Raw genomic sequence first — 14,795 nt, 5'->3', positions numbered from 1 at the left:
ACATTAACCATAATGGCTTTATTTTGTTATTGTAAACAATTTAAACAAATGACCACTGGTGAATTAATTCTATCCCTTCACATGCATTGAGTGAAATGTCCTAAACCCATTGTAACAACACAATGAGAGCTTTGTAATTTTATTGCACTTTTAAAAAACGCCAGCCCATGTGCAAATATAAAGTGACAAACATTTTCCTGTAATCAATTATTATAAGGTTTTAATGCCCTTGTGACAAATTCAAAATAACTCAGATGACCAAAGAAATGCGACAGAGCACTGTAGGCATGATTTAAAGTGGTGTTTCAATGTTTGACACGGTAAGACGGACACATGTCTGTCACAGTTGTGTCAGTAGATTGAACCCAATAGAAGATTTGTGGGATTATTTGAAACACAAGATTGGTGGTTGTATACCATGGCCCCAAAAGTGGATCAGCTCATCCAAGCATTGATGGATGAGTGGGATGCTATTCCCCGTGGAAAATTATTAAAAATCTCATTTGGAGCATGAGAAGCACATGTCAAGAAGGCAGGCGAAATGAAGTGGGCCATACACGTCATAAGCTGGAAGACGTTCTGTGACTTTAAATTTCTGTGTTAAGTTTTTTGTTAATAACATCAAATGATTTGTTTCTTAGTTATCTATTTTTCCAAAGTATTGTATTAGAATTTAAAATATTATATATATATTAAATATATATATATATATATATATATATTATATATAATATATTATATAAAAATATAAACAATTGAAATTACGAGGGTGAATCAAAACGTAATGGGACAAATGTCCTAATGAGTTCATTTCTTTTTATACGACGTCATATTTGGCTCAATTGAACTTACACATGTACTCTTTAAACCAAAAGTTGAAAATTTTAATTCTGTCAAATTTTGACAAAGTTATGGTAGTTCAAAATGGCTGCCCCCACGAATATCCATCAGCAACTGGAAGCTGTCATTGAATTTTCTTGTTTTCGAAGAAAAAACCTTGAGTAACATTTTTAAATGCCTTGGGAAAGTTTCTAAAACTCAGACATTTTGTAGGCAGTGTTTTTAGGTGCGTTGAACGTGTTTGTCATTTAGTGGAAAATGAGATGCAATCCAACACCTAACCTGAAACCCATCAACCATGTCTTTATTTGACAAATTTCTTGTTGGCCCATCCCAATGAAAAGTCTATTTTTGTCATAAATTGACAGATATGACATGGTCTGATCAGAATCTGGTATTGTGAAAACCTTATCTAGCCTTTTTTACCAATTTCCATTGTGCTAACAAAGAGGTTACAATTGTTTGCTAATTTTAGAACAGGACGCATGCCTATCGTAGTATACTTTTCAGAAGATCTAATAGACCCAGTAACCCAGTAACTGCTGGATAGATAGAGGAGTTCGAAAAAAAAAAATAAAAAATTAAACCCCATAATTATATGTGGTCAGGGAGCCAAAAGCTCTTCCAGTTGAGCTATCAGGACTCCCTTAATAATGAAAATCAGTAATAACTTGGTTATTACCATAATTCACCCTCAATACAAAGGACAAAATGTTTTATATCCAAAAGCTCTTACTCGATGTGGTCACACGTTTCGTTAGTTCCAGCTGAAAGAATGCAGGCAGCAATGAAAATGAGGAAGAAAGCTGATAAATCAACAATAACATAAACCAACTCTGCCAGGTCAGAAAACAGCACCATACTGAGGAAAAGAAACAGAAAGGATTGTTGTACATATCATTACAATAGGAAAACATCATAAGTATTCTGTGACATTTTTCTTTTGTTTTTAGAAATACATTACTCTACACTATAGTTAAGAGGGCTACTATCCACCTTCTCCTCCTCCTTAATCTTCTTAAGAAAGGGAAGAACTATTTTGATTGCGACTATTCTCCTTTTTACCCATACAAATTTTTCAACAACCAAAATGCTGATACTACAAGTTGATTTGATTTTTGCTATGCATTTTTGTGAGAACAAATGATGGTTCAAAATGGAGCCATGTTTTCAAAAATTAGTGTATTGGTTTTAGTTGGTTAAACTGCTTCTTTTCTTATTTCTAAGATGTATTGTGGCTTTCATCGTTTATAACAAACCATTATTTCATCATCATTGCCTTTTTCATCCTGGGTCAGGGTATAGGTCACAGACAAACAGTTTCCATCCCTCTCTATCTTGAGCTAACTTTTTTATCTCATTCCATGTCTGATCACTTCTCTGTATATCAGCTTCTTTAACTCTTGTCCATGTTCCCCATGGCCTTCCCCTTGATCTTCTGCCTGATGGTTCTAGTCCAATACTTTCTTTGTTATAGTGGAGTCATTCTTTCTAAGGGTGCATCCAATCCACCTCCATCGTCTTCTTCTTATTTCCTCTCCCTGCTGTGTTCTTTTCCATACTTCTGTCCATCCATTTTATTCTGAATAGCTTACGCATGCACCTGTTTACGAAAATCTGTATCCTCCTTATACATGCCCTGCAATGCATTCCAAGTTTCACATCCATACAGTTGGACTGACTTCACGTTGAGTTGAAAAGTAATAGCTTAAGTCGAAGGGAGATGTCTTTAGTTCTCCAAATTCTGTTCAAAGATGTGAAAGCAGCCTGTGCCTTTCTTATCTATGCTTTCACCTCTGCTTCCGTGCCTCCATTATTTAGTCTTCACATTTTATTTTAGATTCAAACAAGGCTTAAAGACTTTAAGTTTTAAACAAATATTTTTGAGCATTATCAATTCAATTATTATATATTATAAAATATTCCACACACATGCACACACACACACACACACACACGCACACACAGAGAGAAAGAGAGAGAGAGAGAGAGAGAGAGAGAGAGAGAGAGAGAGAGAGAGAGGAGAGAGAGAAGGAGAGAGAAGAGAGAGAGAGAAAGAGAGAGAGGAGAGAAGGAGAGAGAGAGAGAGAGAGAGAGAGAGAGAGAGAGAGAGAGAGAGAGAGAGAGAGAGAGAGAGAGAGAGAGAGAGAGAGAGAGAGAGAGAGAGAGAGAGAGAGAGAGAGAGAGAGAGAGAGAGAGAGAGAGAGAGAGAGAGAGAGAGAGAGAATATTTGACTCTTACTCTGCAGTAAATTTTCCCAACAATACCAAAACCAATGTACCCATTCTAAACAATAGATACAGCAGCTGAAATATGATGGAGATTGCCATTGGATAGTCACAGTTGGAATCCGGACCCGATTTGTAGTTGCGTGAAAGATACAGTGGACAGGTGATGTAGTCTATATCCACTTTGTCCTGAAATGAATGAACGAAAAACATAGTTATCTTATACTGTACTTAAGTGTCAACCCTTAGTCACCTATGGATTTCACTGTTCAAGTGGTTCATGTTGATTCAAACCCGAAAATAGTTTTTACTACTTTAACCTGGCTCAGAATCAGATAATAGAGTTGATATAAACGTGTCAACGCTGTGAATAAGGCAGTAAGAGTGGATGATCACCATTTTATGAAATAGAAAATAAGGCATAAAACAGTCTTCCTCTCACTAACAACAGTTTTTTTGGGGGTTTTTTCAGGTGTTTAACAGCACTTTCAACATTGTTTAGGTAATTTAAGCGCCGTTTCTGGCTTTTATCAATTTTTATCAGCCTTGAGAGGCCATAGCTACTCAATTGTGTTAATACTGTTGCAATAACATTTGATAAAATCATAATAGTTACATATTTGTTATTTAAAATTTTTATTTACAATTTCTGAAGGAGTTCACCTTCCTGCAGATACTTTAAAATTGTAAGCGGATCGACTGGTTGGAACAGAGACTTCAAGTCCTTGTTTTCATAATGGTGTGAGCTTATCTGTTCTAACTGTGTACACTCTATTCAAAATATGTTGAACTGTGAGGTCACAGTTAGCTTCTGCAGAGGGCCTTTTCATCCCTCTCTAGAAGGAAACGGTGAGTGAGGAGAGTATGTCCGATCAGAAGTCGGGTTATTTTTACCTCATCTCTTCTTTAAATAAATGTTTTGCATGCATGAATATAGTGAGGGATACCTTAGCATTCTATGCCATTTTATTTTGTTTTGCAATTACCTGGACAATAGATGTGAAGCACACAAAAACCTTTATAATCACATTCTGTTTTATCATTTTCAATATGATGCAAAAGGACTTGCTCCCCTTATTGCAAATGATATTTTAACATAAAGTGAATAGGTCAAATTATACTGATGTCTCTTTTAGTGCCTTTAGTGCCAAATGAAATTTCAAAATAAAGTTCACCTTCACATCATCCACTGCCACCTCACATTCATCTTCAGTATTTTGTGTCTCTTTCATTCATTTACTTAGTTGACAAAGAGGAAACCCGGAATGTTCATAAATACAGGACTATCAACCAGAGATTTGTCTCTCAATATCATTACACATTACCGCTATCAAAGAGAACATGATGTTTCAGATGAGAAAACATCCAGAAACTAATAATTTTAGTTATAAAATGATAAAAACTGTGATCTATGTCGTGGTAGAAACTGAGAGAAATAAGAAATATGGAAAGGAAATTGTAAAAAACACAAATAAAATGCCAATAGAGAGATGAAACTTTAAACACGTCTTTTTCCATCCAAGGCATCATTGTAGAAGTTGCTCAGAGTCATATTAGACGGAGTTAATCAAATTTCCATGGCATTTAACATGTTAAAAAACAGCAGTAGGTATTTGCTTGCAACCCATAGGATATTGCGATAGTCCATTACATTTTTATTTCTGTCAAATCTAGCAGACACTGACACCCAATCACTGGTGGCTGGACAAGGAGGTCAGAACAAATCTTGAGTACACTCGGGATCAATACCGACCCCTTTGCCTGTGAGTCAAGAGTTCTGCCAACAGAATAATAAGGACTCCCCCTCCCCCCCTTCAACACTAAGCTTGCAGGCATATTTTAAAGGAAACCTCTGGCACAATTATTGTGTTCATTTGGTCTTAACATTTTTGGCTGTTTGTCAGTTTGATTTATTTTTATCTTTGTGGAAAACAAAAAGAAAAAAAAGAAAAAGAAAAAAAAAAGAAAAGAAAGGAGAGGTGGTTACACGTGGAAGCAGGTGGAAAAGGCGCCCAAGGACGAGTCAAATGACAAAGCATCATCGACGGCCTGTGCTCCAACTGGGGTTAAGGGCTTAAGTCAAGTAATGCATATTTCTTTACAAGTATTGTAAATTGACAGTTTTTATTGTCAGACCCCTGTCCACGCATAACGGAACTAAATATTTTAGAAACCAAATAAATTTGTTTATCGTATAAGTATAATGGCGAATCATAAAAACAGTATAGAGCGGTGTTTCTTTTTTACAAAACCCGCCGAAACCCGACAAAGTTATGGGAAATAGGTAGCAGTGGGGAGTGAACCTGGGACCCAGGGAAGTGTACACCATTGGGAAGTGAACCCGGGACTGGGTTTCTGCAGGTTTCGTAAAAAAGCACTTACTTTTTTACGAAACACGCCGAAACCTGACAATATCCTACAAAGTTATGGGAAGTGTACATCAGACAAAACCTGACAATATCCGACAAAGCTATGGGAAGAAGGCAATATTGGGGAGTGAAACTGATATTCAGGGAAGTGTACACCAGTGGGGAGTGAACCTGGGACTCTGGGTTTCGTACCAAAGCAATACCAAGGAGGGGGGGATTACCTTTTTACGAAACCAGCCAAAACCTGCCAAAGTAGGCAGCAGTGGGGAGTGAACCTGGGACTCAGGGAGGTGTACACCAATGGGGAGTGAACCTGGGACCATGGGAATAGGATATCAGTGGAAAATGAACCTGGGACTACGGGGGATGGATACCAGTAGGAATTGAAGCCGGACTATGGGATTTGGGTACCGAGGAGAATTAACCTCAAACTATAGAAAGTGGGCACAATTGAGGATTGAACCTGGGACTACGAGAGATAGATACCAGTGGACAGTGAGCACAGAAGGTACTTCTCTTTTTCGAAACCTACTGAAATCGTCAAAAGTTATGGGAAGTGGGCACCAATGGGAAATGAACCGGGACTCAGGGAAGTGCCCATCAGTCGGGGAGTGAACTGGGACTATGGGAAGAGGATACCAGTGGGAATTGAAGCCGGACTATGGGATTTGGGTTGCAGAGGAGAATGAACCTGACACTACAGCAAGTGGGCACCAATGAGGATTGAACCTGGGACTACGAGAGGTAGATACCAGTGGAGAGTGAGCTCAGAAGGGTTCTTCTCTTTTTCGAAACCTACCAAAAGTGGGCACAAATGGGAAATGAACCGGGGACTCAGGAAAGTCCACACCAGTGGGGGAGTGAACCTGGGACTATAGGAAGAGGATATCAGTGGGAAATGAACTGGTACCCAAATCCCATAGTCCGGCTTCAATTCCCACTGGTATCCATCTCGCAGAGTCCCAGGTTCCCTCCCCACTGGTGGGCACTTCCCTGAGTCCCAGGTTCATTCCCCATTGGTGCCCAACTCCTATAGTGTCAGGTTCATTCTCCTCTCGTACCCAAATCCCATAGTCTGGCTTCAATTCCCACAAGTATCCATCTCCTATAGTCCCAGGTTCAATTTCTTTTGATATCCTTTTCCCTTAGTCCCAGGTTCCCTCCCCACTGGTGGGCGCTTCCCTGAGTTCCAGGTTCAATCCCTATTGGTGCCCACCTCCTATAGTGTCAGGTCTCCTCGGTACCCAAATCCCATAGTCCGGCTTCAATTCCTACTGGTATCCATCCCCCGTAGTCCCAGGTTCATTTTCAATTGATATCCTCTTCCCATAGCCCCAGGTTCACTCCCCACTGGTGTACACTTCCCTGAGTCCCCGTTCACTCCACACTGTTGCCTACTTCCCATAACTTTGTCGGATATTGTCGGGTGGGTTTCGTAAAAAAGTAATTTCTTTTTTATGAAACCCGCCAAAATCCAATCCCAGGTTCACTTCCCACTGGTGTACACTTCCCTGAGTCACAGTTCACTCACTACTGCTGCCTACTTCCCATAACTTTGTCAGGTTTCATAGTAAAACAGAAACACCTGCATAGAGAACAATCCTTTAATTTATCAATATTTTATATTAATTGAACTCCTTTACCAATAACCACTACATCTTTTTGTCAAAATTATATAAATATCCATTCTAATAATAGCCAATTCTTAAATAAAATAGGTAAATCAGTTTAAAAAAATGTTTGTTCCCACCTTCATCACGGCCGTTCCAACAAATATGAAGAACGAAAAGAATATCAGGATTCCATAGACGATGAGACGGAGCTTCAGCACAAGGGCTGGGTTCAACATATCAAGGATGCCCATGATTCTGGTCCTGTCAGGTTTCAGGTTACAAGGTACTCGAGATGATGGTGATGATTAAAATGGTGGCAGTGGTGGTGGTGGGTGATGTGGATTCAGCTTTATAGTTATCAAGCTCTGATGGGAGTGTCTTAAACAATAATATCTGTTTATTATAAAAAAAGAAAAAAAAAAGAATTCAATTATGAAAGATTGTGAGGTCGTTGCAGAAAATTGTTTTTCTTAAGCAACTATGAGCAAAGCATGCAATTTCAACAACACACCAAATTTTGAAGCCCCACACAATGAAAATGGATCTTCAGGAAAATTTGAGAAGGTAGAAATAGATATATAGGAAGAGAGAGAGAGAGAGATAGATAGATAGTTAGATATATAGATAGATAGATAAATAGATAGATAGCTAGATAGATAGATAGATAGATAGATAGATAGATAGATAGATAGATAGATAGATAGATAGATAGATAAATAGATAGATAGATGGATGGATGGATAGATGATGACAAAATGGGTGGATGAATACAAAGACACAGAAAGCGAAAGTGTGTGTGTGTGGGGGGGGGGAGAGAGAGAGAGAGAGAGAGAGAGAGAGAGAGAGAGAGAGAGAGAGAGAGAGAGAGAGAGAGAGAGAGAGAGAGAGAGAGAGAGAGAGAGAGAGAGAGAGAGAGAGAGAGATGTGACGAGGGAAGAAAACGAAAGAGAATGGGAGGTAGAGGATGAAATGAGATAATAACGATACGATAAAGAATAATGATTGTAATGACAGTTCCACCTTTGTCGTTGGTAACAGTAACAACACGTGTATAGTTAGTGTGTAAATCATCACACATTAAGTTTAAATGGACTGAAATAATATAATTTGTTGTAAAACCATCTGTCTGAATTAATGCGTTGCAAACTGTAGTTTTAATTTCACTCTAACCGAGGCGTTCCTAGGAGAACGCGTCGACTCGAACTTCTCTTCATACCCCACTATTGTCACCAAGAGAGTAGTCAGTAGTGCCGCGCTGAGGACCGGACCGAGGACCGGTCCCACGGTCTTTTAGCTGTGAACCGTGGTCCAGTCCCAAAGAGGAAGACCGCCGGCGGTCCTCACTTCTTATCACCTTTCAACGGTCTCGCGCAATACTACTTCCCCAGCGATTCGTTGCCTCGGTCCTTTGCCTATCTTCCACCAATCACCACCCATCCCACTTAATTAATCGCACCCACCCCCCTTTGCCATACACTAAACGACACAGACGACCATAGAGGCAGACGACCACCTCCCTCCACTCCGCAAAACGCCCTTTCGTGTGTGAGATGGGGGGAACAGGAGGCGCACGCCTTGGACGATTCCATTATACGGGGTAAATTTCAAAATTTACTACACCATAATGATCGCAATGACAATGATCTATGATGAAGGCATGACCCCTCTTCTCTAATGGGTTATTGTTTGAAATGTACGTATGTGACTACTAAAGATGTGTGTGTGTGTGTGTGTGTGTGTGTGTCGAACCTAGCAAGTTGCAAGTCTGATTTTTTGTTTTCTTTTGTCCATCTCTTGTCGCCACTCCTTTCTATCGCATTGTTGTCATTTAAAATAATACAATAATATTAAAATTTCGTTTGGTGTTTTAACTAATCAAGTAATATGAGTTTCATTAGTTTCTTCCGTCCAAAAAAACCAGTTATAACGTCTGTATTTTTAAAAGGTCCAATAGAATATTTGGGGACCCCGATAGCTCAGTTGATAGAGCACTCTCTTTATACGCAAAGGGCCAGAGATCGATCCCGGGTGCAGTCGATTTTTTTCTGAATCCCTGTCTACTCAGCAATGAATGGGTAGCTGAGTTTGTTAGATCTGGCGAAAAGTCACCATCGACCCCTCTTATCACCTCATCCACCCCCTCTTATTATAACTTCACGTCTCTCTCTTACTCTTCAATGCTCGTTGCCCTCTAATGTGTGTGTGTGTGGGGGGGGGGGGGAAGGGGGGGGGGGGTAGGAGTTGCGTGTGTGTATCAACGCCACGAACAACTCGATCAACGCCTTGGGCGATGCCATTATCTCCGTTAATGGGGATAAATTTCAAATTTTATTAAATTATCGAATTAACAATGAAGTACGGTGAGCAAATAAAGAAGGCATCACCCCTCTTCTCTAATTAGGTTACAATTTGAAATGAGTGTGACTACTCCGTGTGTTTTACTCCTGTAGGCCACGGTTTTCATCGTGTAGCGGTCTTTAACGGTTCAAGAATGAACGGACCGGTCTAGAGACCGGTCCTTGCGGTCTTCATTTCCCAAGGACCGTAGGACCGTGGTCCTTAAGCTTGCCAAGGACCGCCCCGCACTAGTAGTCAGTATCGTCGATTAGACCTCGCCTCCATCATAATACTCTCTTAATCTTAAATTACACACTACGAGGAAGCGTGGCTCAGCGGCATGATCTTTGTTTCGTACCCGCCGTGCTGTGTGGCCTTGAACAATTCACTTCGCTCTCGCTCATTTGCAACGCTGCAATGCGGCTGACGCCTGGGTTATTCTAGTCTTTCCCTTACCATAGACCATAGAGACAAATTTTCCCGATAGGGTCAATAAAGGAAATTTTGTATTACTTTCTAAACACACACACACACACACACACACACACACACATGACATTTATATAGCGCCTCATCTCACTGAAACAAAAATTAAGCACTCCACAATGAGCCACGAGTCGTGTCACTATTTTTGTTCTCTACTCTTGGTGATAATGGTTAACTTTGCTGTCAAAGGAGAAGTACTGGGGAAAATTCGCGTTTGCTGTTAAAGGGTTAATTAACAAGCAGTCAAGCAAGCCCGCCCGCTAAAAATTCATCTTTTATCCATGCGTAACAATGACCTGCGTTGTTGAGAAATAAAATTTGAATGCAGCAAAACAGGCTCAATGGGTTTTAGAATTCGCTATTTACACCAAGTACATACGACGACCATGGGGTTGTTGAGGACAAAGGGGAAATGTACTAGACGTGACGCAGGTGGTGTTTTTTGTAGTAATAGTGTTGGTGATGGCGACGAGGACGATGATGATGATGATGATGATAACGACGATGGTAACGATGATGATAACCAACAATCACAACATTGAGCACACACTATGACGTAGCCTAACTATATTATAGTAACGATATGACGTAACTATAGTTCCGTCATGGCACACACCAATGTCTTCGTCCTCGTCTTTACGAGTTCAATGTTTGTAAAAGAATAAATAGAACGAAACTGACGTCACTCAGCTCTTTGTTATTGTTTTTAGCCAGCCATTATTATGAGTAGTTCTCACTAAATTGTATTAATCAGACTATAAACGGTCAAGGTTACACACAGTTTTGTGTGTTGGTACGAAATATCCAGCTGGCGGAATGTTGTGCGTAAATTACCTAAGCGCACAACATCAACAGCTGAAAACGTCACAACGGAACATGTGAAATCTATGCGACTACTGGGTATAGGAATTAAATCGATCCGACTATAGGGTAACCTCTGGAGTGTTATGTTAGCATGTCTGATAGGCAGCCAGGTCTGAGTTCGATCCCCAATCGTCTGAATGCTGAATTTTTTGAATTTTGTTTTCTCCCCTTGTATGTATTTTTTCTGGTATTGCATAAATCATACCTATTCAGATTTTGACCAAGGGGACAACAACGCCAGAACGGGACCAGAGATTGCGGTTATTATTGCCACGAATACGGTCATTGACCATCTTCAACATCGCTTGTCTTTGCCATAAGACGAGACATCGACACCACGAAATAAATCCCGGCAACCCTTGTGCGTAGCTTCCCTGACTTCGGACAGAGTTGCATATAATATACGATATGGGTAGTCGGTTTGTACGAATCCGATCCCTCGAGGGGGCGGGGACATCCGATTCCTCGAAACTGAGGGAGAAGTTGCCGGGCTTTTCCACCAGCAAGAGGAGACACTGGGTGGCAGCAAACCGACTTCGGACGAAAACCTGCCTCACGGACACTCACTACATCAGCGGGGACTAACCACCTGTACAAAATGTACCCGTTGTGGTCATGAGTCCGAAACCGAAGAGCATCTAGTTGAACGTTGCGTTGTGACGAAGCTTCAGGGCGGGTTCGCGACGGTACACGATTGCGGCGATGAGTCTGCGTCCTGGATAGATCATCAACAAGAGATGAAGTGAGTAGGAAAGTGCCAGAAGACAATAGAGAATAAAAATTTCGCGGCGGTGATGGGGGTTTGAACCCTCGACCTTACTGGTACAACTCCGCCTGGCCGGGAAGAGCGTGACTCTACCGTATGAGCTATCCACGATCCCCCCCCCCCCCACCCCCCCCCCCCCAAAAAAAATCGTATCTAACCCTAGTCATTATTAGAGCTCTTTCTCTCTTCCCGACTACTTGAAATCGCGGGTCCAACACACATAAACCGCGAAGTTAGTTGGCCAGCAATTAAGCTGAATAGCCAATATTCTCAAGACAAACATGTGACATAGAAACAATTGAGACATTGAGTCTTCTGGCACTTTCCTACTCACTTCATCTCTTGTTGTTATCAACATAAGTGCCTGCTCCACTCACTTTTTTGGATAGATCATCACAACATAGTAGGTGACACCATTAGAAGTTGCTGCCAAGAAGATAGCAAATCAAATTATTGGCACGTTTTATTCACAAATAAAAAGACCAACCAGGGGTAACCTTATTGTGGAGTTAACTAAAGCCTGATACTGACCAAAAAATTACGTCGCAAAAGAAGACGACGATCACCAAACGAAAGTGAAAAGTGAATTGTTAAGCCCCCCATAGACGCCGACATCCGCTGATAGCGGGACGGATGACCTATCGCTGTGACCCGATCCCTGCGTTTATCGTAGATGATTTTTGCCCACATACGGGGAGATATTTTTTTGAGGCGATCGGCGATCGGGGGCGTGGCAGTATAAAAAAGTGGACAATTTTTTTCGGATTTTCGCTGTTTTCACGTCGGATTCGTGATCAGCGTCAAATTTACAATAGGTTTGATACTAAGAACTGTGTGTTTACTCCAAAAATTGGTGAAATTAGAAATAAATTTCAATTAATAGTGAGGCTATGTGGCCGACAGAACCGATCCCAGTTACTGTCTGTTATTCTATCTTTCGTCTTGCGCACAATAGTGATTACTTCTCACTAAATTATATAAATTAGACTGTTGAAGGAACGAAATTGACATCATTCCACTCTTTGTTATTGTATTAAGGCAGTCATTTTGGTATTAGTTCTCACTAAATTATATCAATCAGACTTTTAACGTTCAAGGTTACTCGTAGTTTTGTATGACGGTACGTTATTTCCGACTGGTGGATGTTGTGAGCATTTTACCTAAACTCATAGCATCAATAACCGTCCAAGATATTCGCATCATATGTAGCAATAGCTATAATAATCTAACATGTCGAGAGAAAGAGAGAGAGAGAGAGAGAGAGAGAGAGAGAGAGAGAGAGAGAGAGAGAGAGAGAGAGAGAGAGAGAGAGAGAGAGAGAGAGAGAGAGAGAGAATAGAAAGAGAGAAAAATTTACTTGCGCTATATATACCGCTATATTCAATAACGGTGCTCAAATCACTTTATAAGGGTCTTTGGCCAACATAAAAACATGTTAGACGAGACATGACTGTTAAGCGATATTGCAATTGTTTCCCGACAGAGACGACGCGGTAAACAGCGAGGTACTCATTTTAACAGTGAACAAGGTGAGAGAATGCGAGTAAAGAGCCTTTTCCAAGGACTCAATTATGCGCCACTCAGAGCGGGACTCGAATCCAGTACCGTCCGATCCAAAGGCGAGTGTCATTTCACAAGATCACATGCATAGCCGCACAAAAAAAGTGATGAGAGAATAGATTCATATGTATTGAAGGAGGAGAGAGCGGATGGAGTGAGTAAAGTTCTTGGATATTTATAGAAGGAACCAAATTGACGTCACTCATCTCATTGTTATTGTTTTTAGACACTCATTTTTATGATTAGTTCTCATTAAAATATATCAGACTATAACGTTCAAGGTTCCATGTAGATCTTTGGGCTGGAGTGATATTTCTGGCTGGCGGACTTTGTGAGTATTTTAATTTAACACAGAGCATCAATAGAAGGAATGAATTTGACGTTAGTCAACCCGTTGTTATTGCTTTTAGACAGCATTTTATAATTAACTTATCACTAAGTTATATCAATCAGACAATGAACGTTCGCGTTTGCAGTTTTGTGTGTTAATATGTTATACCCCGATGGAGATGTCGTGAGTATTTTTCCAATACGCATAACATCCATACATTTGCAATCCGATTTAAGTTTAAAAGCAACGTAGACCACGGAAATTTTTCCATTTTGTGGACAATAAAGATTTGTTATTTATCGTCATTATTATTATTATTATTTATTATTATTATTATTATTATTATTATTATTATTATTATTATTATTATTATTATTATTATTATTATTATTATTTATAAAACAAATCGACAGTGTTCCCGTGGCAGGTTAAACGGGTACTCCTCGGGACTACTCGCATTCGCACCCCCCCCCCCCCCCAACCACCACCGCCACCACACACACGCACACAGCTCTTTTTTTTTTTTGGGGGGGGGGGGGGGGCGTTGTTTGTAGATTATAATCCAGACAATGCCCACCCCTGTCATCACGTAGTCAAGGCTTTTTGGCATCTGCCAATCCCAAATGTCTGTGTCAAGGTCGACCGTCATGTCGCGTCAACGGGTGAGGAGGAAAAAAAAAAAAAAGAACTGGCATATTATTATATCATTACATTGAAAATTATGAAAACTATTTTTTATTTTGTATGAAATCCTTTATAAATTTTACGATGATCAAGAACGAAACTTTTGCCATCTACCTCTTCCAGGCGCAACATTTATAAAAATATTATTTAAAAAAAATAATAACACAGCATTTATTTGGCGCAATATCCACGTGCTCAAAGCGCATTACAAGGGGTCCCAAGGCAACAGCAATATTAAACTTGAAAGACGAGACATGACGCCTGTCAGGCGATGTGACATTTTTTCCTAACAAATTCAACGAACGGCCATGTACTCATTTTACACCTGAGTACGGTGAGAAAATGTGAGTAAAGAGCATTTTCCAAGGACTCAACTCTGCGCCACGCAGAGCGGGTCTCGAAACCTGAACCTTCCGATCTGGAAGCGAGAGTCATACCACAAAACAGGGAGGGGCACTGTTCTGTCGGCCACATAACCTCAACATTAATTAAATTTTATTTCTAATTTCATCAAGTTTTGGAGTAAAAACATAGTTCTTGGTATCAAACCTATTGTAAATTCGACGCTGATCACAAATCTGACGTTAAAACAGCGAAAATCCCAAAAAAATTGTCCAATTTTTTATACTGCCACGCCCCCGATCGCCGATCGCCTCGAAAAATATTAAGCAAAGCAGGCTTTGCGAGCGATCGACCGTACCTAGGTTTATCGGCCAG

At 40.3% G+C, this 14,795-nt stretch overlaps 1 protein-coding gene across 7 annotated transcripts in view; it reads right to left on the bottom strand.

The window, feature by feature from the left end:
• The window catches only part of LOC144975218 (uncharacterized), a 43,440-nt gene that overhangs the window by 5,911 nt on the left and 22,734 nt on the right, over positions 1 to 14,795 (bottom strand). For 6 of the 7 annotated variants that reach the window (XR_013645882.1, XM_078919124.1, XM_078919094.1 and 3 more), the window contains exons 2-4: positions 7,188 to 7,443; positions 3,082 to 3,257; positions 1,577 to 1,702 (exon numbers count right to left, since the gene is read on the bottom strand). Coding sequence is in view for 6 of the 7 variants with exons in the window: in XM_078919124.1 (XP_078775250.1) it covers positions 1,577 to 1,702; positions 3,082 to 3,257; positions 7,188 to 7,301 (416 nt within the window). In the remaining variant the exon portion in view is untranslated. Of the gene's footprint in view, positions 1 to 1,576; positions 1,703 to 3,081; positions 3,258 to 7,187; positions 7,444 to 8,070; positions 8,248 to 14,795 lie in introns of those variants that run through there. The other variant, XM_078919114.1, reaches the window with a different exon arrangement.

This window comes from Berghia stephanieae, chromosome 1 (genome assembly GCF_034508935.2).
Source record: "Berghia stephanieae isolate SIO BIC M18660-M18661 chromosome 1, UCSD_Bste_1.3, whole genome shotgun sequence".
NCBI lineage: Eukaryota > Metazoa > Mollusca > Gastropoda > Nudibranchia > Aeolidiidae > Berghia > Berghia stephanieae.
This window is presented reverse-complemented; position numbering and strand designations above follow the sequence as displayed.